Raw genomic sequence first — 21,794 nt, 5'->3', positions numbered from 1 at the left:
TAGGGTTTTGGTCTGTTTTTTTTTTTCTTCTCAATTCTGATAGTGAATTTGGTATAGACAAAAGGGAATTAAATAGCGTTTACTAGTGCCAGAGACAGTATGAGCAAGCACAAGACAGCTTCAATGCACAGCTCTGTAAATGCATCTTATTTTTGACCTCCAACATTCTTACTGAAGGTCTAGGTCACAGAACAGGACTTCAGAGCCTTTCCTTTGTATGACTGAAGCTTGTGATTGTGACTCAGAGTTAAACAGAGAAGACTGTCAATAGCAGTGGTAAAAGATCACATTTGGAGAAAATTTCTCCCCTCTGATCTTCACAGCATGAATGCTGCTTATTCTGTACATGTTCCAAGTATGGAACTCCCATTGAGGCTTTGTTTAAAAAAAAAAAAAAAAAAGGGGGAGAGACAGTACAGCATACAGAGCAGAGATCTACACTGTGGATAAGCTACTCACAGCATGAATTAGAGAATAACTTTGCCCTTAATTTGAACTCAAGTTCTTTCTTATTTCTCCATTGCATTTGAAAGATCCATTCGTTACTGCATTTTTGAGTTGTGCTAAAAGTGTGACAAAAATGTAAACACTCCTCTGATGGCTAGCACAAAACATGTATTTTCAATGAAGCAAACAACTCATTTAGTTAAGGTTTGCTGATGAAAATACACCCCTTGTATACTTCATTAGGATGCTGTATACACTCAATGGAAAGAGTAGCCTTAAAGGTTCAATACAAGCAGGATAAAAGCAATTCAAAAAAGAGTCTTCCGACAGCTGGTCCAATACTATACTTGTAGTATTTAATACAGATTTTTGTGTATCATAGAACTACTGAAAGCCTTTCTGTTAGAGGCACAGAGGAAACAGAAAACCACACCTTCTCCTATAAAATTTTGCTCATGTAATTTTCATCAAGATTTAAATGCACCCATAGGGCTTTCATTTTCCATCAAGAGAACATAATACTTCTGCTGCATCAGAGTACCATGTTTTCACAGAGTGCTGTTCAGATAAATCAACACTTCTGGGTTTTTTTTTTTTGCAGCTTAACAGAATTGTTTGTTTATTCTCCTGACTGTTCTAACACACAGAAAGAAAAAAAAAAAGGGAAATTGATCTCATGGAAAAAATCAATTTTATACAAAGATTCCAAAAGTTACAAACACAGCTTTCCAACAACAGCTTTTCCAACAGCTGCATATACAATGTCCTTTTTCATTCTATTTTTTTTTTTTTTTTAAATTCTCCCCTCCTCCCCAGTACAGTTTTAGCAATAGGAATAATCCGAGTGCAGATAATTTCAGGCCATCACTTTACTGCAAGCAGCTTCAGTAACTAAATAGGTCTCAGAGTTACAGACCCTGCTCTGTCAGGTCAACATTAGTGTACACCATCATTAAACACAACAGAAATACAAAGGCACATTTTAACCTAAAGCCAATGTGAATAATCTGAAAAACTTCTCACATGTCTGCAATAAGCAACTTAAATGAAACATAATTAAGAAAAAAATTGACTTCTCCCACTGACAGAGCACTGAATCAGGCCACTGAATTGAGTATAGAAGATTCTGATACACAATATAATGAATTTTTTTTAACACTATTGTGGAGAGCAAACCAGTATAGTTGTACAGGAATTATACTTTAACACAAACTTTTAACAGTGGCGTGAAATTCTTAAATGTTATTAACAAGCAAAATTAGCTGTTTTCAGCATTCATCCTTACCCTCAGCCTCAGAAAAAAAATTCTAGGATAACTATTAGCATGCTTAAATTAAAGCCTTAACCAAAAATGGACAGCTATCAACACTGGGCAAAGTAAATTTCTGAGTTTTATTTACAAGTGAACTTCACTTTAAGTACTGGCATTTCATTAAAGCAAGAAGAAAAGTACCAGATTCTCACTGTATAGGAATTTTAAATATAGCCTAATAAGAAGTGAGTATCTCTGCCACAAGGCTACCCTCTGTTCTGGAATTCAATTTCAGAATGCTAAGTTTTGCAAGAGAAAATGTAGGGAAGGGTGATGGGATTTAATGCTACAGGAAAGCAAAAACAAATAAACATTTCCTAGAAAACATTTCAGGTTTTCACAGAATTTTGCAACAGGAAAAAAGAAAGGCAGTATACTTCTTGAGTATCAATATTTTTTCAGCTTTCATTTTTAAATTAATTTCCTTCATGAGATAACATTTCTACTTTTCTTAACGTTCTTACAAGATAGTCCAGATGTTTCATTACAACTATCTGCATCTTGTGGCATTAGTTTAGATGTCACCCATAGTTTATTGTGGAAAACTGAAAAAAAAAATAGAATGAAAGCCAATACTAGAATATGAAACACCAAACGTATGCCAGAAACAAGCACTTGCAGCCCAGAAGGCCAACCGTATCCTGGACTGCATTAAGAGAAGCATGACTAGCAGGTCAAGGCAGGTGATTCTGACCCTCTACTCTGCTCTTGTGAGATCCCACCTGGAGAACTGCGTCCAGTCCTAAGGCCCTCAACACAAAAAGAACATGGAGTTGTTGGAGCAGGTCCAGAGGAGAGCCGTGAAGATGATCAGAGGGCTGGAGCACCTCCCCTAAGAGGACAGGCTGAGAGAACAGGGGCTCTTCAGCCCAGAGAAGAGAAGGCTCTGGGGGGACCATAAGGTGCTATAAGGACCTGCTATAAAGCAGCCTTCCAGTACCTGAAGGGGGCCTACAGGAAAGCTGGGGAGGGACTTTTTAGAAGGATATGTAGTGATAGGACAAGGAGAAATGGCTTTAAACTGGAAGAGGGTAGATTTAGACTAGATATTAGGAAGAAATTCTTTACTGTGAGGGTGGTGAGACACTGGAACAGGTTGCCCAGAGAGGTTGTGGATGGCCCCTCCCTGGAAGCATTTAAGGCCAGGCTGGATGGGGCTTTGAGCAACCTGGTCTAGAAGAGGTGTCCTGGCCTATAGCAGGGGGGTTGGAATGACGATCTTAAAGGTCCCTTCCAACGAAAAACATGCTATGATTCTATGATTATATGCACCTTCCATTATTTTTCACTCACAGGTAATACCTGTGACCAGTGCAAGTGCAGTGGTAAGGTACATCTTTTGCTTGTAGAATAACAAGCTCAAACAGTCAAGACATAAAGGTAGTAATTTCAAATATACAAACACAAATGTCTTCATTGAAAGTGCTTGCAACTTAGATATTTACTTAAATAATGCTCTGGCACTTTCTTTGATGACAGTGCACTGAGCCTTACAGAATTTCCTGGCAGGACTGATTCATTAAACCAGTTCTTCAGTAGACCTACTATAATTGAGGAAATACACTAAAAATTCTGTCTGATAGCACATCTAACAACACAGTCAGATAATAACTTTTCCAATCAATCTGTCCTCCAGCTGCTTTAGACAATCTAGAATTAAAAGTCTCCCTGAAGACCCTTATGAGAATGAACAGAAGTTCACTCAAGACCAAAGACATAACAAAGATATAAAAAAAATATTTTAAAAGTCCAGTAAAAGTCAGATCCCTGTTTTCTAACAAAGCAGAAGCTCAACAGAAGGAAAATACACAAAATTTTATCAGCCAAAAGCCACAATATGCTTATAACAAAATAAAATGAAATGATTTGCTTAAGATAAAATAAAACAAAAAAGACTAAGACAAATTCTTTACTAGAGAAATATAATATACGTTTCTAGGGAAAAATATATGAGTGTGTAAGAGAGGATGTATAAACATCAGTAAGAATGTTCAAGACAATTTGTGCTTCTATTAATCATAATTCTAATATGATACAAAAATATTCTGGAGTGAAAACAGTCTTTACTGTCACATCCTTCATCATGAGGAGGATTTATGTAGTTTTCACTTAGCAATATAAAGCCTGGATTGAAGAGAAATATTTTATTGTTCAAAGCCCCGAAATGGCAACTAAGAGAGACTACAGTGTTAATCCTCTCTTAAGAATTGTCAGGCATACTGGAAGAGCAAGTGTTATGAGGTGTTCCTTCAGAATAGTTTAGAATACTAGGAAGTTGAAAGTTAAATAAGACAAAGGATATCACCTCTAATACAGAACTGAAAACAGAAGTCAGATTTCTGTTTTCTAATGTTGGCAAGTTTCCACTCAAATAACCTGTCGTATTTTGCAAAAACTTTAAATACATTCTATACACAGCAAATCTCCACCTCTTACCTCAAATATAGGTCTACATTTGAAGCAAAACTTGGGCTTCTAAACCACTGTTAATAGTGCTGAGCTAAATTTATATGACTAGAGTGCTTATTATGACCTTTGGGTATTTGAAATCAAAGTCCTCCTCAGGAAAGCTGTAGTTACAGTCTCCTACATCTTCTAAAAAGAAAAATAAACTGTATGTCATTATTTTGTATTTCAAATGGATAAAAGGCCATGGACACCCAAGACATTGCTGCATCCATTTCTATCCCCTTTGCTTAAACAGATCAGGACTTTATTTTCACCACTGATTTTATCAGTCTAAAGCATTTGTATCGGCAGTATAAAATGTGCAAAGCAAATTCTATTTTACATTGAACCAGTCAAGAAGTTGCTTGTCTCTACTACTTGATACGTAAATGTAATACCACCTACTATCTTTTTTTTTTTTTCCTTATTTACCTGCAGAAATAGCTGGTGCATCTGTTGAAAAAGACCTGCAATGTTGATGTACCTGATATATTGAGGAGTGGTGAGACTTTACTGATCATCAGATGACTTCATTCTTGGCCCAGTACTTCCATCAGACCTTTTATTTCCTTTAAAGAGAAACTGGAGTTCTATACAATTTGCAAAGCCCTTGTAAAATGTGCACTAGCTCCATTTGCCAGCTGGCATGTTTTCAAGTGAATCTTGATTGAGCCATTACATTATACAAATAGGAAGAAACACTAAAGACTTTAACAAAAAGAAAGCCACTATGAGAGCAAAGATCATACCATCTTCTAGATTATTTGAGTATTCACTAAAAAGGGATCTTTTGGTTTGGGTTTGATAGTGAACAGTGAAGGAATCAACAGGAAGACACATTTGTTTCAATGCTAAGTGGTGTAGCAAACAGCAGCAAACGATCACTGTAGTTTCTACATTGTTAGTGTGAATTTCAAAATAGTGAGGCACAAACGTCAAAATGTCAAATTTGGCCATAACCAAGGAGAGGAACAGTAAATAATAAAGTAAAACCAACCTACTGCAAAACTAGAGGCTTTACTTCTTTTTTCTCTACTCTTTTCCAAGACTACACTTACCAAACTACATGGGTTTTTAAGAAAACTGAGGGTGTCTTTATGGTCTTGTGTCTTTAACTACTATCCTGAGAAGAAATGCAGCCACAGTCCAATAAAATTATGGATACTATTTACCATTCCCTAGACTCCTCCTTGCAGTCTTCATTTAAACTCCAGAATTAACCTTACTGATTCTTAAGCTCACAACACAGGAAGAATTATCTTGAAGATAACTCCTAGTCATATGTGAAAATGTGTCTCTCTAGTCATATGGAACAAGAGGAAGGACTACGGGTTCAGAGCATTGAGCTGGCCCTTGAGGGCTGAAGAAAATGTTTAATTATGCTAGAAAAAAACTAGGTAGGGTGAAGAGGAACCTAAACATAGCATGAAGAAAGCAGCAGAAGGCAGAGAGTAAAACAAATGAGACATGTGAGGGAAGGTATACATTCAATACAAGGAAAGTACCAAACAAGTCTAGAAAGACCTAAAACCAGAACATACAAGACCACTGATTTTACAATAAAAAACATAAATCATCTTAAGCCACACTGCAGACCAAACTTGCATGCTCATTATATACGTATACACCATTTAGTTGTATACCTATAACTACCAGTGCACAGTAACATAATAGAGAGCAAGAAGGTTGTGAAAATAACTTGCAATGAGATCTACTTAACACAGTTCTCTGCATAAGACACCCAACTGTAGACCCTCTTATGTTTCATTTCAACCACTTTCTAATGCCCATTTTAAAAGACGCCATCTGCAAAAGCGATAGATAGAATACAGAAAAGTTAAATAGATTTCTCACTTTTTTAAAAAAGTACTTAATGGTTTCAACATTTGATTTTTTGGAAACTGGGTCTTTAATGTATGCAATGGTTTATGCCTGTAAGGAAAAGTTGTGTGGACTGAAGAGAGAACACTGGAAAAACTGAATCACTGCCCTGTGATCTGCTTGATCTAGGCCCAATTTCCTTGCATTTTCTATCGTTAAATTCCACTCCTGGCACTTTAAAACTTCAGTTAAGTCAAGACAAGTCCCATTAGATAAGATACACTAGATTCCCCTGTCTGAGTTTTGTTGAAAAGCACATGCAACTGATTGTAAAATAACTACTGTTAAAAGCAGGGTATACTGTGATTATTTGGAAAAAAAAAACATAAAGGGACAAATTTATTTTTTGTTTGATTCCGCCATACTCTGGACTTCCAGCTCAGATGTCTTTAGCTTTATTCCACAATGTACTGAAAAAACATTACTGCAAAAACTCTACCAGGACCCCATGAACAAAGACTGGATTTTTTCCACATGGAATAAGTATTGGGATCATTTTCCATACGACTTTGCATACTTTCAGTTCTAAATATGAAAACATTGTAAATGGAAACAAGCAAAGAAAAGTTATCAAATCTTGTTAGAGACAAAACCTGGACACAAATGCAAGGGAGAAGGGCCTGGACTTAAATTGAAATTCCAAAGCAGCTGATAAACTCAAAATAAATCATTGCATTTTTATCAAAATTTGAGTTCTGCTCTTCAGGTTTGCTTTTGGGGGGCTGTTGTTTGATTGTTCTGTTATTTTTTTTTTCCTCAGCAGTGTCCACATAAAATGCATTTGCTATTTTGACAGCCCTAATGTGTAAAGTATAGGCAAATGAGCAATTTTTAACAGGCGGCTTCCCACTGCCAACCAAACAAGAACATCTATTTTCCTGAAATCCAGCCAAGCAGCTGTATTTCAAAAAGTTTCCATTTTATTCCTAGTTTGGAAGCAAAGGAAACTGCTTTATAATCTACTATTTGCATTCTCCTACATTAACAGACCTCTGCTTCTCAGGTGCAATGTGCCAGTGAAATATTTTAAGCTAGAATTATGCAAAAATCATGTTACACAAAAATAAGAGGAAAAATTAGTTTTGGTTTCAAAGTGCTTGCCAACTGACAGTTTGTGCCTTCTGCAACCTAAGGCAATTTATAGACTGACCCAAAAGCCACCTATTGCTCAGGACACATGAATTTGGTAGATCACTCACAGTAAGGATTCAATTCTGATAGATACTCAGTGACTTAAGTGGCAAGTAAAATGTCTCCAATTTCACTGCATTCCTCTGTTGAATTTACAACACTGTTGTTACTCCAATAGGAGCATCCTCCATTTCCATAGATACTTCCTGAGAACTGTTTTAGTCATAGATAAAAAAAAGCCATAAGATGGTGGAGAGCTTTCCTTACAGTTTGAGTTTTCTCCTTTATTCATCTTCTGTAATTACAAATTACATTAAGGAACAACACAAAGGCCAGATGTCTCTGCACTCAGCTTGTTAGACATTGTACCAACACTGTATCAAAGATGTTATTGAAACCTCAGCAATTGAATGAACTTACCAGTAGAGAAAATAAAAACAGTGTTATCCCAAAGGCCATACTTTTTCAGAGCATCAGTAAGATTTCCTACAGCTTCATCCATAAGAGATACCATTCCTGCATAATGGCGCCTTTTTTCATCTTTAATGGAGGAATACGGTTTCATGTACTCTTCAGAGACCTCAAGAGGTTCATGGACAGACTGAAAAGCGAGGTAGAGAAAGAGGGGCTGGGGTGGAAGGGAGAGAATGTAAATTAGTTTAACACAAAGTACTACATGCAAAAAAATAATTCATTAACTGGTACAGGAATTTATTCTAGACTTCTAATTTTAGTGTTCGGTAAAATCACAGAGAAGACTATTCTAGGAGCTACTGAAATACACTTGAAAGACAATACGGCCATTAGTTATAGCCAGCATAGGTTCACAAGAAGAAGGTCCTGCTTAATTGATTTAATTTCCTTTTATGACAAGATTACCGATCTTGTTGACCAATGGAAGTCAGTAGACCCAGTCACTCTGGATTCCAGCAAAGCTTTCAATACTGTTTCTCAAGGTACCCTTATGGATAAAATGTCCTGCATGCAGCTAGGCAAAAATAGAATATGATGAACGAACAACTGGCTGATGGGTCACACTCAGAGGATTACAGTAAATGAGGTTACATCAGGCTAGCTGCAAGTCAGTATGGGGATACTGCAGGGTTCCATTTTGGGGCCAGTTCTCTTTACTGTTTTTATAAGTGCTGTGAATGCAGGATTTGAATTCACACTAAGTAAATAAAGAGTATGTTTGATAAAAGACTTATCTAAAAGTGTGAGAAAACATCAACTATATCTTCTCTTCATAATACAGTTAAGAGTTTTTTCTCTGAAAATTCTCCCACTAAGCTTTCTGCTCTCTTTTTAGGAGAGCAACTAAAATATGCTAAAACATTTTTATAAATTCACTGCTCCTATTATTAAAAATGAAACGGAGAAGGGTAGTAGGCCAGGGTTGTGCAAACCAAATCCATTTGGACAGGGAGAAAAGATGAGTTTTATCAGTGCTACTTCTCACATTTAGCTGTTCTCTGTGTAACCTGCTGAAAACCCCAGATACAACCTCCGAATTAATATTTCATTAATTTTCTTTTATAAATATTCTTTAGTGTAAGTAAAAACTGCTGACTCTACCTTCTCAGTTCTATGATTGGCTATAAGGTCTATAGCTCTTTCTGTAAATAAATTTGTTGAGTACATGTTTTTAAACCCAGCTGCAACTTCTTCTCCATCTCGGAAGTCCAGAGCACAGCGTGTTACATTCTTTGCTTTGATGATCACGCAGTGATCATGAGAATAATAATCCTCACTCCCCAGCAGATAACCTAGAAAAGATGACAAGTAAAGAGGCCCATATAACATCACAGAAGCAGATTCAGGGGGAAAAGAGCCAAGTAACAAATGTCAAAACTTTAGAGCTTTTGAGATGAGAAACTGATCAAACTTTTGATCATCTGTAGTGACAGCCCATGATAGGACTAAACAGCTCAACATTTAACACGCAGACTTTTCAGACAGTCTGAAAGCAGTTCAGTGACATTTATGTTCAAGTCTTTGATAAAAGTTATAAACTAAAACACTGTTAGAGAAAGAACTGACCTATCCCAGTAATACTATGAATTTATATCTGGCAGGATTTTGTATACTTGCTTTTTCATACAAGACTTTTCTCTCTATTGGGAAGTTTGGACTACTTTTTCCTAGTTCTTGGTTTTTGGGGGGTTTTTGTCGCTTGTTTTGTTGGTTCTTTTTTGGTGATTGTTTTCTTTTTTCTTATGCTTATTTTAAAACACCCAAAAATGAAACTTTTTTGCCTGCTATAAAGAAATTTCTGATCCACTGCTGACCTCAACTGGTGAAAAGAAGATATTACAATTCAAAGACAACTAAAAGATATAAAAAAAAAATATCTAAAGGTATTGATTTGCTCCCACCACGAAGTATACTGTTAAGCACTGAGTGCCTTTACTTTTTATTGACCAGGAACAAAACTCTTTAAAATCATTCAAATCTCATAATTATTGCTTCTAAAATTAGATTTCAGATATATATTTCAATACCCCAGAAAGGAAAAAAAAAAAAAAAAAACAAACCTAAATCTGCAAAATTACATTCTGAAGTTCTGCACAACAAAACTAAAGCTGAGGATAAAACTTTAAAATGGAAGAACTCTATCTGAATTTTATTCAGCAGCTTCAAGTATCATTAGTCATGCAAAAATATGTACAGAAAGAATGAAGAGATATTACAACACAAAACACTCCCTAGATTTTCAGGTCAAAAAAAGGCTTTCCTTTCAAAGCACAAATAGTGATTTTGGGTGCAGACTAGCTCCTTCAGTCTATTCAAACTAAAAACCTCATTTTTCTATTTTGAGTGTCCACTGTGGAAGACACTATCAAGCTTGCTAAATAATGAAAAGCCTCTATCTGCAATCAACACCTACTAGAATTAGATGAGCCTAATAGGGTTCCATTTAAACCACGACATCCTCTGAAAAACAATTCCCTCAGTGCCATGCTGGGCACCAGATGAGCATGCCTAGAAGCCACATTGGCCCAGTACTAAATCCTGCTCGTTCCTAGGGTGAGATTTCACAATGAGCGTAAGCCTGTACCCACATCTGTGCTGTCAAAAAGAGCACAAGCTCATGGAAGAGATCAGAGCAGACAGCCAACATGGGAAGAGCCATAAACATTCAAGCAATGACCCATCATGTTATGATCCCTATTTATTTGCTTCATTGAATTGCGAAGCCATAGTCTCAAGCTCCCTGAAGAATCAAGAGACAAACAACCTAAAGGAACTGCTCTTCCCACCATTTTCAACTTACATCATCAGTATCTACAAGGGAATGTAGCACAACCAGGCTTTTAATTTGGATACCTAGCATTAGAAGAGTGTGGGCATCAGAAAGAATAGACGAAGTTTCTGTATTTTAATTTTCCAGCTGCAAAACTGGGCAATGTCAATTAACAGTGACAAAGTTATTTTCAAGATGATGTGTTTTGAAATTTTCCATTCAATGAAAGTTTTTTAAAACCAAACAAGTGGAAATTAATAACTCTGTATTCAGAATCAGGTGATATGAGCTGTATAAGTGATAACCCCATTCAAACACCTGGGATATTTGTGCAAAGCTATTAAACATCTAATTAAGACATCAAAAGAGACTTTGTGACAGGAAAGATATGTAATATGTAGTTACAAATTGCTTTGTAACATAAACATAGTTGGACAATCTCATTCTGGCTCTTTTTTTTTTTTTTATCTCAGTGACTGACTTCCTATCTTTTAAATTCCTGTAACATTTTCAATGTTGCTTCATAAAGGCTCTCACACTACATTCCTTTCCAGAGGAAGTAGAAAATCAGTGATATTCTATTCACAAAGAATGAAGATAGTACGGTGTGATGTCTCTTTATCTCCCTTTTAAATATATCAGCTTACTATAAATTTAGTGTTATTTGCAGAGCAAACTACGTCTACAGTTTGATCTAACCCAAAATGTTCAGTTTTGAGATACTTCTAAAAAATGAAATCAATCGCTAAACCTTAAATCTTCTAACCATCATGGAACACACTTAAATGCAGTTCTTTAAAGATACTTTCTTTGGCTGGACTCTATAATTATGGCAATTTCTTCAATAAATTGTAAGGCCTGGACATACATTTAAGGCACTAACTTGTTTTAAACAGTCACACTTCACATATAAGCATACAAAAGCATTCATTTACTTATGCTCTAACAGTAAATCTGTCCTTAGAAGAATCAAGCACTTTCCCATCATTTTTAACAACACATTTACTGCACAGATTAGATCTACCCATTACCAAAGTAAGTATCAAATCCTCTGCGGGTTGGAAGGCATTCTTTCCTGTACATCCCTAAATGCCACTTCCCCACCATGTGAGTAACATATCCTGCATCTTTAAGAAGCTCTGGGAGGAGTTTCTCATCAAGTGGTAGACAGCTGGGCTGGCACGGCCAAATTATTTGGTGTTGTAAACCCGTGTGGATCTAGCAAGGAAAAGAAGGAAGAGTGATTACTTACAATGCAATGACATGTGTATGTAGGCTATATATTAGGCACAAAAATAAAAAATACTATACAGCAGGCTAGCATCAGTTTTAGGGCCTGTTTTCACTGATGTAGCAGTGAGGAAGTTCAGGAATCCAAAGATGGAGAGAAAGAGGATATGGAGGAAGACAATGAAATAGCACTGCTGGTGTTAAGAGGAAGATCTTTTCCGGTGGAAATCAGGTACAAAAGTGCAATTTAAAAAAAAAAAAAAGCCATTTGGGCTTCCATTGAAAAACCTAACAATTAACAGCTAACAAACTACCAAAACAGTCTTTCTGATAAGACTTCCATCTATGTTTCTACACTTAACTAGTGGTGAATTTTGTATCTCTTCACAAAAGTATGACCAATAATGATAGTCCGATTAGTACACTGTGTTCAGTGCAAGAAACCTCTTCCATGACTACCATAAGCTGAATTTTGTTAATTCCCTTATCTTCAACAACAGACAGTGGGATCAAGTTTACCCACAGCAAGTTTGCTGATGACACCAAACCGAGTGTTGCAGTTGATATAAGGAAGGGAAGCCATCCAGATTGACCTGGACAGGCTTGAATAGCGGGCCCATGAGAATCTGATGAGGTTCAACAACATCAAGTGCAAGGCGTTGCACTTGAGTTGGGGCAATCCTAGATATGTATATAGACTGGGAGAAAAACTCACTGGCAGTAGCACTGCAGAGAAGGACTTGGGGGTTCTGCTGGACAAAAAGCTGGATGTGACCCAGCAGTGTGCGTTTGCAGCCCAAATGTCCAACAGCCTGATCTAGTGGGTTTCATCTCTATCCACAGCGAATGAGTTGGAACTGGGTGGGCTTCAAGGTTCCTTCTGAATGAAGCTATTCTATGATCTCCCACCAAAAATAAAAACCAAAAAAATAAACCTAAACCTAGCATAGAAAACACACTGTACACGTTTCTTTCTGGCTCAGAGTCTGTGACACCATACAGATCTGTAACACTGTGAGTTCTTGCTATCTTTGTGATTGGTTAAGACAGGACTTGCAGCAAACTGGTAGCTAGTCAAACAACTGTAACAATCTTGAGAAGGCCTCACAACAAAAACCGAACTGTAACACTCCTCGGAAAAGTTGCACAACAAACATATGTTGTGTGCAAGCACAATGGAGAAATCAAGAGTTAGTTGCCTTGCTGAAGGAGGTCTGGGGTTCCCCTCTCCAACCACAGCCCTCCATGACCATCATGCAAAGGGAGAAGCACAGCTGGTACAGCATGTGCAAGGCACATGACACCAGTCACTCTCCACCTGGCAGCAACTCCTGGCCCAACTGGAAGGGGCCATCATATGGCATAAAAGCATTGCCAACCTCACAGCCAGTGGCATATGCCCCACCACATCCTCAACAACTCCAGAAGGAGGACAGACACTTAGGACATTGTGGAATTTGCAGTGGTGACTTGCTTTTCTTTCCTTCCGTTTTTTTTTTTTTCCTCTCTCCTTTTCCTCTCCTTTCTTTTTCCTCTCTTGCTTGCCTGTCTTTTACTAAATTAAGGCACACTCTTGCTTGATCAACACTCTGTTCTGAGTCTTAATTTGGACAGATTCGGATCAATATAATGAACCATAAGCCTCATCAGCTTGCAACACGGACACATACAAGTTTAAATCTCTTATTTCCAAATATTTCTAGTAATCTGCCACTGTCAAAGCACAAAATCAAGACTGAACTCCTAGCATTTCCAATTTCTGCTTTTAAGATCAGACACAGTGATGTCCCATTGACACTGACTCAAATCTAGATAAGCGTATTAAGTATAAAATGTGTTCTAGAAATGGTCAGTAGGAAGAAATGGGAAGTTTACATTAAAAAAAATAGGTGGCAAAAAAAGAATAAATTACATCCTCCTTATTATTCACTCTTGATGTTTGGGAATACACCAAATGTTGCCTGCAAAGGGTAAGTCCCATTTGGCGCAGTTGCTCTGAGACAACAAGAGACAACATCCACAAAGACAGGGAGACATTTATTTTCTTTCCAAGCAGTTTCTCTGGCAAATCACTATGATTAGCATACACATACATGACTTCTTTAGAGAAGGAAGACGTTTTGGAAATGCACTTAACCTTGTCATTTCCTACATTTTGACCTTGCTAAATTCTTCTTTTTCCCGTCTTTGCCATAGTTGCAATAAAAAATAAGAGGAAAACGGGAAAAAAAAGTACAGCAGAGTATGAAGTCCAGCTCTTATACATCTGCAACTCTTACACTTGTGTGACAGAAAAAGTAAAAATAGATCATGAGCATACTACAAAGAATTGAGACAGCAAGGTTAAGGCTCAGTTAAGGGGCACACAAATATCTGTGCCAAGGGTATCACACGAAGGAGAATGTGCAGGTAAGGATGCAGTGAAACACTGCATTAGAAAAATAATTTACATGCACAATCACAGAATTGCAGGGGTTGGAAGTGACCTCTGGAGATCATGGAGTCCAGCCCCCTGCTAACGCAGGTTCCCTACGGTAGGTAGGGCAGGAAAGAGTCCAGGTGGGTTTTGATCACCTCCGGAGAAGGAGACTGCACAACCTCTCTGGGCACTTTGTTCCAATGCTCTGCCACCTCCACAGTACGTGAATTTTTCCTCATGTTCGTATGGAACTTCCTGTGTTCCAGTTTGCGCCCTTTGCCCCCTGTCCTGTCTGTGGGAAAGACAGAAAAAAAGAGCCTGGCCCCATCCTCTTGACTGTCACACTTTAGATATTTATAAGCATTGATAAGATCCCTTCTCAGTCTCTCTTCCACGGAACAGAAGGCAGAACAGTCCCAGGTCTCTCCCCCTTTCCTCACACAGGAGATGCTCCAGGCCCTTCATCATCTTTGCAGCCCTCTGCTGGACTCTCTCTAAATGTTCCCTGTCTGCCTTCATCTGGGGAGACTAGAGCTGGGCACAGACTGTACGGAGAAAGCACGTCACGCTGATAAAGGCTCCATCTCGAATAGCGCGCCCACCCAGCTCTCAACTGCGTCACAAGACAGGACTGTGCCAGGGATGCTTGTCACCGCACGCTGCCATGCCTTTTAATCCACACAAAGCAGAGCGCACCTCGCACTAAATTCCGTTTCGTTCTACCCTAACAAACAAAAAGTGAAGCACTGACGGGTTTGTTTCCATCGAGCGGCATGAAGCAGCCCCGCTCCAGGCGTGCCCCGCAGTGAGACAAGGCGCCAGACTGCTCGCGTTACGAACACCGGAGCACCAGCCACCGCCCCCTACCTGGTAGCGGCCGCTGAGGAGCTGGCTGCGCGAGGGCGTGCACAGCGGTTGCGTGTAGTAGCGCTCCAGCCGCACGCCGCCCGCCCCCAGCGCGTCCAGCCGCGGCGTCCGGATGGCCGAGCCATGCCAGCCCACGTCACCCCAGCCCAGGTCGTCGGCCAGCACCAGCACCAGGTGCGGGGGGGGCTGCGCCGCCGCCAGCCTCAGCAGGCACCACAGCAGGCACAGCCTCTCCATCCCCAGACAGCAACCAGGAAATGGGCCGCGGGCAAGCCGCCCCGTTCGGACCCGGGGCCCGCCCCGGGGATGGGCCATGGCGGGGGGCGGGAGCGCCTGCTGCGGGGAGTGCTGTGCGGGCTGAGGGTGGGGGTTGAGTTGCAGTACTTCTGCCTGCGTGCGCGAGGCCGTGGTAGGTCGCCCAGTCTTCTCGCGCAGTGTGCTCTGTGCCTTAAAAAGGCTGGGCCCTGCCGACCCGTGCGGCAGCCCTGGAGAGTTAATGTGCATGTGCCGCCGGGGAGAGACTGGGTGTGTGCGATGGAAAACGCGCTAGGAGAAGGCGCGCGGCCTCCCTGCTGCCCTGGTCCGCTGCTGCTCGGCTCCCTTCCCCTGCCTATTCCTGCTGCGAAGCCGTGAGTGACCAGTGTGTTTGCTCCAGATTCTGTTCACGTGGCTGAGAGGCCTAGTTCTGGCTCTGCTTCTGAAATTTCCCGTGTGGCAGTTGCAGTGTAGGAAGGAAGTGAAGCAACCCAGAAGCAGAACTAACAGCTGTGTTAGTAGAGCTGTTTCTTCAAACCGTTTTATCTATTAAGGCGATATTGTAAATGACCAGTAACCTACATACAAATCTTGGTGTAAAAGCTCAGACTGAAAGAACAGAAGTAGCTGTCAGCTCTGATGAATTTTGTACATCCACAGACCACAAAAATATTTCTTTATTGAGTTAAAAAGCAAATAACCATGTATTCCACGTTTACCTAGAATGGTACATACATACATTCCCAAATAGATGTAGCCATTTGGTAACAGCTGGAAACAGGTTTTTATCAGTTAAAAAAAGGCAAATATTGAGTACACCGAACTCCTGCCTACTTTCTTTTTGGTTCATAAATCTCTGTAGAAAGTAGGTTCCTGCTCTTCTGAATGAAGACTAGTGCATAAGCCTATGAAGTTACTAGATACCATATAAATCCCAAAGGATTCCCTGCTGGTTTGAAAACAACAGCATTGACAAGTGATGACACGTTTTTCTACAACGATCAATAATAAATTGATTTATATTACAGTGAGAAGGTTCATTTAACCTTAAATTTTCAACTCTGAAACGTACACGGTAACATCTGAATGATTCCCAAAATGTGTTTTTCTAACCATTAGTAGTTCTGATACCTGTCTAGACAGATGATTGACAGTTGCTCTCTTCCCAGCTTCCAAGTATTTCTCCAGACCTTCTGATGGAAGAAGTGGAATGTGTCACAGAAGCATTCCAAAGAAAATGATAGGAGGAGAGATTGGACCTGCACTCAGTGCTCAAGAGATGAAAATCCATAATGAAAGAAAGCAGAGAAGCAGATGAGAACACCACTGATAAGAAGATGGTGTATATGACAGGTAATGCAAAGTGCCAAGAAAATCCAAGCAAAAAGGAATCTGATAGGAAGAATGGGAAAGAAAGCAGAATATGAGATGGAAGAGATGCATTGAAAGAAAAATATGATTCTGTTGATAATTTTTTCTCTCATAAAAGACAATGAAGAGTGAACGAATATTATTAAAGTAAGTTGACTCTGGTTCTGTTATATCTAGATCTGTAAGTTCTATTTCTTTACAGTTATTATTGCTGTCTTTGTATAATTTTATTCTGCATATCATACCATGTTTATTTTTTCCCTGAGTGAATTTCTGGGACTGAACTCTGATGTGCAGAAGGTTCTGGAAGAGGGCTGTTCCTACATGCTTTTGTTCACCTCAGCTTTAGGACTTGGGTGAAAATTAAGGAAATTACACAGTTAAGATAACCATTTTTTGTTGTTGTTGTTGGAAAGAGACTTACCAGCCCTGAGTCAAAATAGGACACTGATACTGGAACAAGAAGCAGTGAGACTTTCCTAGAGTCACTTTTCCCTGAAATAAATTCCAGGATTCCTGACAAGCTGATATGTGACTAAGAGTTATATTTCCTTTGTTCAGATTTGATTCATGCTTTTTCTAAGTCTGGAATATTCTAACTTGCCTTGTTTTTAGTCCAGATCCTATCAGCAGTCACAGTTGTCTCAAAAAAATTGTGTATTTTGCTAATTTATATGCCTTCATTCTAGGTAAAATCCCATTCAAATGTTGTCACATTCTTATGGAAATTCTTGTTGCTCATTCACAATAATTTTGAAAATCTACACAGTGCTGGTGAAGACAGAAGTACTGAATACAAAGTTTGCATTAAGATTCATAACACTTGTTTACCTCATATGTTTTCAAAGGTAAAATGGTGTTCAAGTTGAATTCATATCCCCTTGTGGAGAGGTCTCAAGATTCTTTTCTGTTTGTCATGCTAAACCAGAGTGATGTGTAAACTGATTGCCTGATCTGCCAGAGCTGAAGTATTTTAAACTACCTAAAACACACAGAGCAGGTCACAATCCGGATGTTTGCTGCTATCTTTTTTTTTTCTGTTTTTCTTAGTGCTAAGCTTATTACTATCTTGGGAAGTGGGCCCATGTGAACCTAATGAACTTCAGCAAGACAAAGTGCAAGATGTGTACAGACTGCGAGAACTCACTGAGGGAAGCCCTGCTGAGAAGGACTTGGGGGTCCTGGTTGATAAAAAGCTTAACATGGGCCAGCAGGGCACCGTTGCAGCCTGGAAGGCTGGCAGTATCCTGGGCTGCATCAAAAGTGGGTGGCGAGCAGGGAGAGGGAGGGGATTGCCCCTCTCTCCTCTGTCCTTGTGAGACTCCACCTGCAGTACTGCATCCAGGCCTGGGCCCCCAGCATAAGAAAGACGTGGCACTGTAGGAGCAGATGCAGAGGAGGGGCATAGGAGATGATTGTAGAGCTGGAGCACCTCTCCTATGAACAAAGGCTGAAGGAGCTGGGCTTGTTCAGTCAGGAGAGGAGAAGGCTTTAGGGAGACTTCCCTGCAGCCTTCCAGTATTTAAAGGAAGTTTATAAGGGGGAGAGGAACAAACCTTTTACATGGAGATTTAGAATAGATATTAGGAGGAAATTCTTTACTCAGAGGGTGGTGAGGCACTGGCACAGGCTGCACATCCATAGAGGTGTTTAAAGCCAAGGTCGGATGGGGCCCTGGGCAGCCTGATCTAGTGGCAGCCCTCCCCATGGCAGGGGATTGGAATTGATTCTTCCAACACAAGCCATTCTATGATTGTATGATTGTTACTCTTTTAAGGATTTGGATTCCCAAACAGAAAATATAATTTACATCAAAGAGTATTCTCTTGAATCAAAGAAAAAATTCCAGAAATTATCTGTGTTCAGTCCCCTTGGTTTTAATCAATCTTTTTTGAATTTGGGTTTGAAAAATTTCAGTGCTGTTTGAGTTCTGTAATTAATGAAATAATTAAAGTGACAGAGAGGATTATGGCATCTGTGTTCACTTGTCATTCTACACAAAGCAGGATTGTGGTACAGTGTGGAAACTTGGACCAAAAATTCAAGCAGCAGTAGTAACATCCACTCTTGGACACTAAAACTCTCTGGAGCTGGGAGGAGAATAAAGGAGAATGAGATAGAATGTGTCTGAGAAACCTGCCTTTTGAGATGTCCTAATCTCTCCACATACACAAATTTGAGTATTTCAGAAAATGTCCTTGATGACCAACAATTACAGACTTCTCTGCTAATTAATGTGGCTGCAGAAGACTTGAAAGATGTTTCTGGCAGCCTTCCTACCCCAATATATCAGTTTTATTGGTTGGAAGTCTTTTTAAAACATTGATGTACTACTTAAATATTCTTGCTCTTATTCACTTCTTGCTGTGTTTCAACACCACAAATTTGTGCAACGCCAGATCACAATGTACAATGGAAAGAAGCAGTAGCAAGAAACTGCTGAGCACTCCCATGCGTTTCTTCTGTTGTTTTTTTTTTCCATTTCATAACTATGAAAGATTGGCTTATACATGTGAATGTCCCTGTGAACATAGTTTGTAAAGCATATTCCGCTTCCAGTCTCTCTGTGCTGCAGTGTGCTGCAATGGTGAGCTGTCCTAATAAGTATTCAGTAAACTGATTTGAGTATCAGAGCAGTAAAAAAGCAGCTAGGCAACCTAGGAAGCCCTGTCAGAGATACAACACTTAGACATGTTTGCTTAAAACTACTTGAGATATCTCTACACAGGGCAACACTGTTAAATAGAAAGCACAGCCATTCTTTAGACAGAAAGGAGTGCAGCAGTCTCTCAGATACATTGCTTGTCCTGTTTGTGGTCAGCGATGATCATGGTCTCACAAGCTGATTTTGGTCTTACAAGTCGGCGGCAGTAAAGAAACTTCATTTTGTTTTGCCTTGTCTCATATACAGCATTCTGCAGTTTTTGTCTGGTTCCCTATATCTTGAAGCTAAATTAATTGTAACTGGCCAAGGCTCAAGCTTGGTAAGACCCCAAAACAATAGCTGTTCACGAGCAGCCCACATCAGTATTTGGGTTTCCTCTCTAAATATTATATTCTCATAGTTTAAGTATAGTCTTGCTTGAGAGTCAAGTTTTGAAATTGAAAATTAGTGCCTGCAATTTACATGATGGTTAATCTAAATTAAAGCATCTTCTTGAATGCCTTACTGAATAAAGGTAAAATTTTTCACCAGTCCAGTGTTAACGATTATCTGTAAAATGAGATAGGTACTGTCTATGTAAAGAGAAATCCATTGTTGGGAGGCTACAGCTGGAAATGTGCTATAAGTCCATGGAGAGTACAGTTTCTGAGCTCACTTTGGAATTGTAGGAACTATATCTGTGATTCATTATCTTTTGCTCAGGCTGCAGAAAGTCTGCACCTTCTGCAGTCAGACTGATGTGGTTGCCCTGTTAACGAGCAGCACATTTTTTTTCTTCCAAACTGGAAAGAGTTACAAACCTGATTTTAAATTCCAGTTTGAGATGTGGATGGCATAAGTGAAACAGCATTTTGTATAGCAAAGCTACTTAGGAGAATACACATGACAGCCTGCCTCAGAATAACTGTTATTGTCCAATCCTAGACACCAAGTCTAGCAAATATGCATATTCACTGTTTGCATATTAAAATTCAAAACTGTGTTCCTAAGAATTGCTCTCCTCCTCCATATTTTAAATAAAATCACATTGTGTTGTATTTCAGGTTTCTTAAATTTTCACAGAAACTTTGTGGCTAACTGCCTCATTAGAAATAATGTCACCTTTACAGAAAGTAACACCTCTGATTGGGTTGGCAAAGCAGAACCACTTATAAAAGCAAAATAGAAGATTCTTTCAGAATGAATTTTTCACCCAAGATAGTACTACATGCAAACTTACAAATCTTTGATAGTACTACATGCAAACTTACAAATCTTTTCTATCTTTTATTTTGACCTTCTTTGTAAAAGATACAGAACAGCACAACGTGGAATAAATCTTTAACAAGCATAAATGTTCACTACTCAAAATTGTGTTCCTCCCAGTATATTCTATTTATATATTTCCTTCTTTGATAAAGATTTAGATGCAGTACTTGGAAAAAAATTGATTTTGAATATAATTTATATTCCTATGAATTTCAGAAATGTTTGTCTATAGCCTGAAGGTGAGTGTTGGAAATTGTATGTGTTATGGTTTTGTGATTTTTTTGTTGTCGGTATTCCACATCATTACATCATGTAAGGTACGGGCAGTTAAAGGGTTAATTCCCCGGTTACTGTAAACTGCCTTTTTTGGTGTGGCCCTCTGAGGGGGAGGGGAGAAGGTGCACGCCCCAGGGGTCTTTGCGGGAGAGGGGGGTGGTGAAGCCACGTGGGAGACGCGGGGTCTGCTCCTCCCAGCCTGGCGGAGAAAGCACATGGTCCTCCTGCATTTTACTGTGTAAGATTTTCAGCCTGTAAACCCTCTATCATAATTCTACTAGCCTCATTTTGATATATTTAGTAAAATTAGTTGTTCCTCCTCAGATCGGTGCCGCTGTTTTTTTTGTGTTAGATCCGTCTACGGGTCCCCCTCTTCCCAGGTTGCGGCTCCGCGGCTTCTCTGCCGCTTTAGCCGCCGGACCGCCCGGGGGCTGGCTCTTATCGCCGGCGATTTTTTTTCTTTCCTTCCTCTTTTCTCGTTTTTTTTCTTTTGGGCCTGTCCCCCCCCTTGTCACGGACGCAGACCCTTAGACAATACCGTGACAGTATGACATTATGATTCAAAAGAACTGATGAGCATATTATGGAATTCAGAAGCGTGTTTTAATAATTCAGTGTGTTCCCATTGTTTACATTATCCCAATCCTACTTATTTTGCTTATCAAATGTAAAAACCTCCTCTCCTGTGGATTAAATTTTTTTCATTGTTAATATTTCTGTCTTACAATATTCGGTTCTAACTGTTGATCAGTCTATAATTAACAGGAAAAGGAGGAACAGAAGATCTTCAGTGGCACTCTCGACTTTTCATATTTAGACCAGTAAATCCACGAGACAGTACTTCAGGTTTCTTTCAGAGACTGAGCAATAACACGTACATGTTATCTACCAGCTCGTCTGTATAAAATAATGAAGAATGTGTTTCCTGTAACTGTTGCATTAAGAAGAACAAGATTTTTTGATCATTTCTGCCAGGGTGATACACTGAGAAAAAAAATTA

General features: G+C 39.3%; 1 protein-coding gene and 1 long non-coding RNA gene across 5 annotated transcripts in view; one reads left to right on the top strand and one right to left on the bottom strand.

Moving 5' to 3' along the window:
* Positions 1 to 16,390, bottom strand: part of ARSB (arylsulfatase B) — a 68,999-nt gene extending 52,609 nt beyond the window's left edge. The window contains exons 1-4 of one of the 4 annotated variants that reach the window (XM_021379671.1): positions 14,980 to 16,390; positions 11,495 to 11,681; positions 8,795 to 8,985; positions 7,640 to 7,847 (exon numbers count right to left, since the gene is read on the bottom strand). In XM_021379671.1, the coding sequence (XP_021235346.1) occupies positions 7,640 to 7,847; positions 8,795 to 8,985; positions 11,495 to 11,681; positions 14,980 to 15,483 (1,090 nt within the window). In that variant the 5' untranslated portion in view covers positions 15,484 to 16,390. The remainder of the gene's footprint in view (positions 1 to 7,639; positions 7,848 to 8,794; positions 8,986 to 11,494; positions 11,682 to 14,979) is intronic. The other 3 variants (XM_021379672.1, XM_021379673.1, XM_021379670.1) reach the window with 3 other exon arrangements.
* LOC110389383 lies at positions 15,020 to 19,800 on the top strand. The gene is made up of 3 exons (XR_002433184.1): positions 15,020 to 15,153; positions 16,404 to 16,752; positions 17,656 to 19,800. It is a non-coding gene; the product is annotated as an uncharacterized LOC110389383 (long non-coding RNA).

This window comes from Numida meleagris, chromosome Z, assembly GCF_002078875.1.
Source record: "Numida meleagris isolate 19003 breed g44 Domestic line chromosome Z, NumMel1.0, whole genome shotgun sequence".
Taxonomy (NCBI): domain Eukaryota; kingdom Metazoa; phylum Chordata; class Aves; order Galliformes; family Numididae; genus Numida; species Numida meleagris.
Note: the sequence above shows the minus strand (reverse complement) of the source record. Positions and strands in the feature narration are given on the sequence as shown.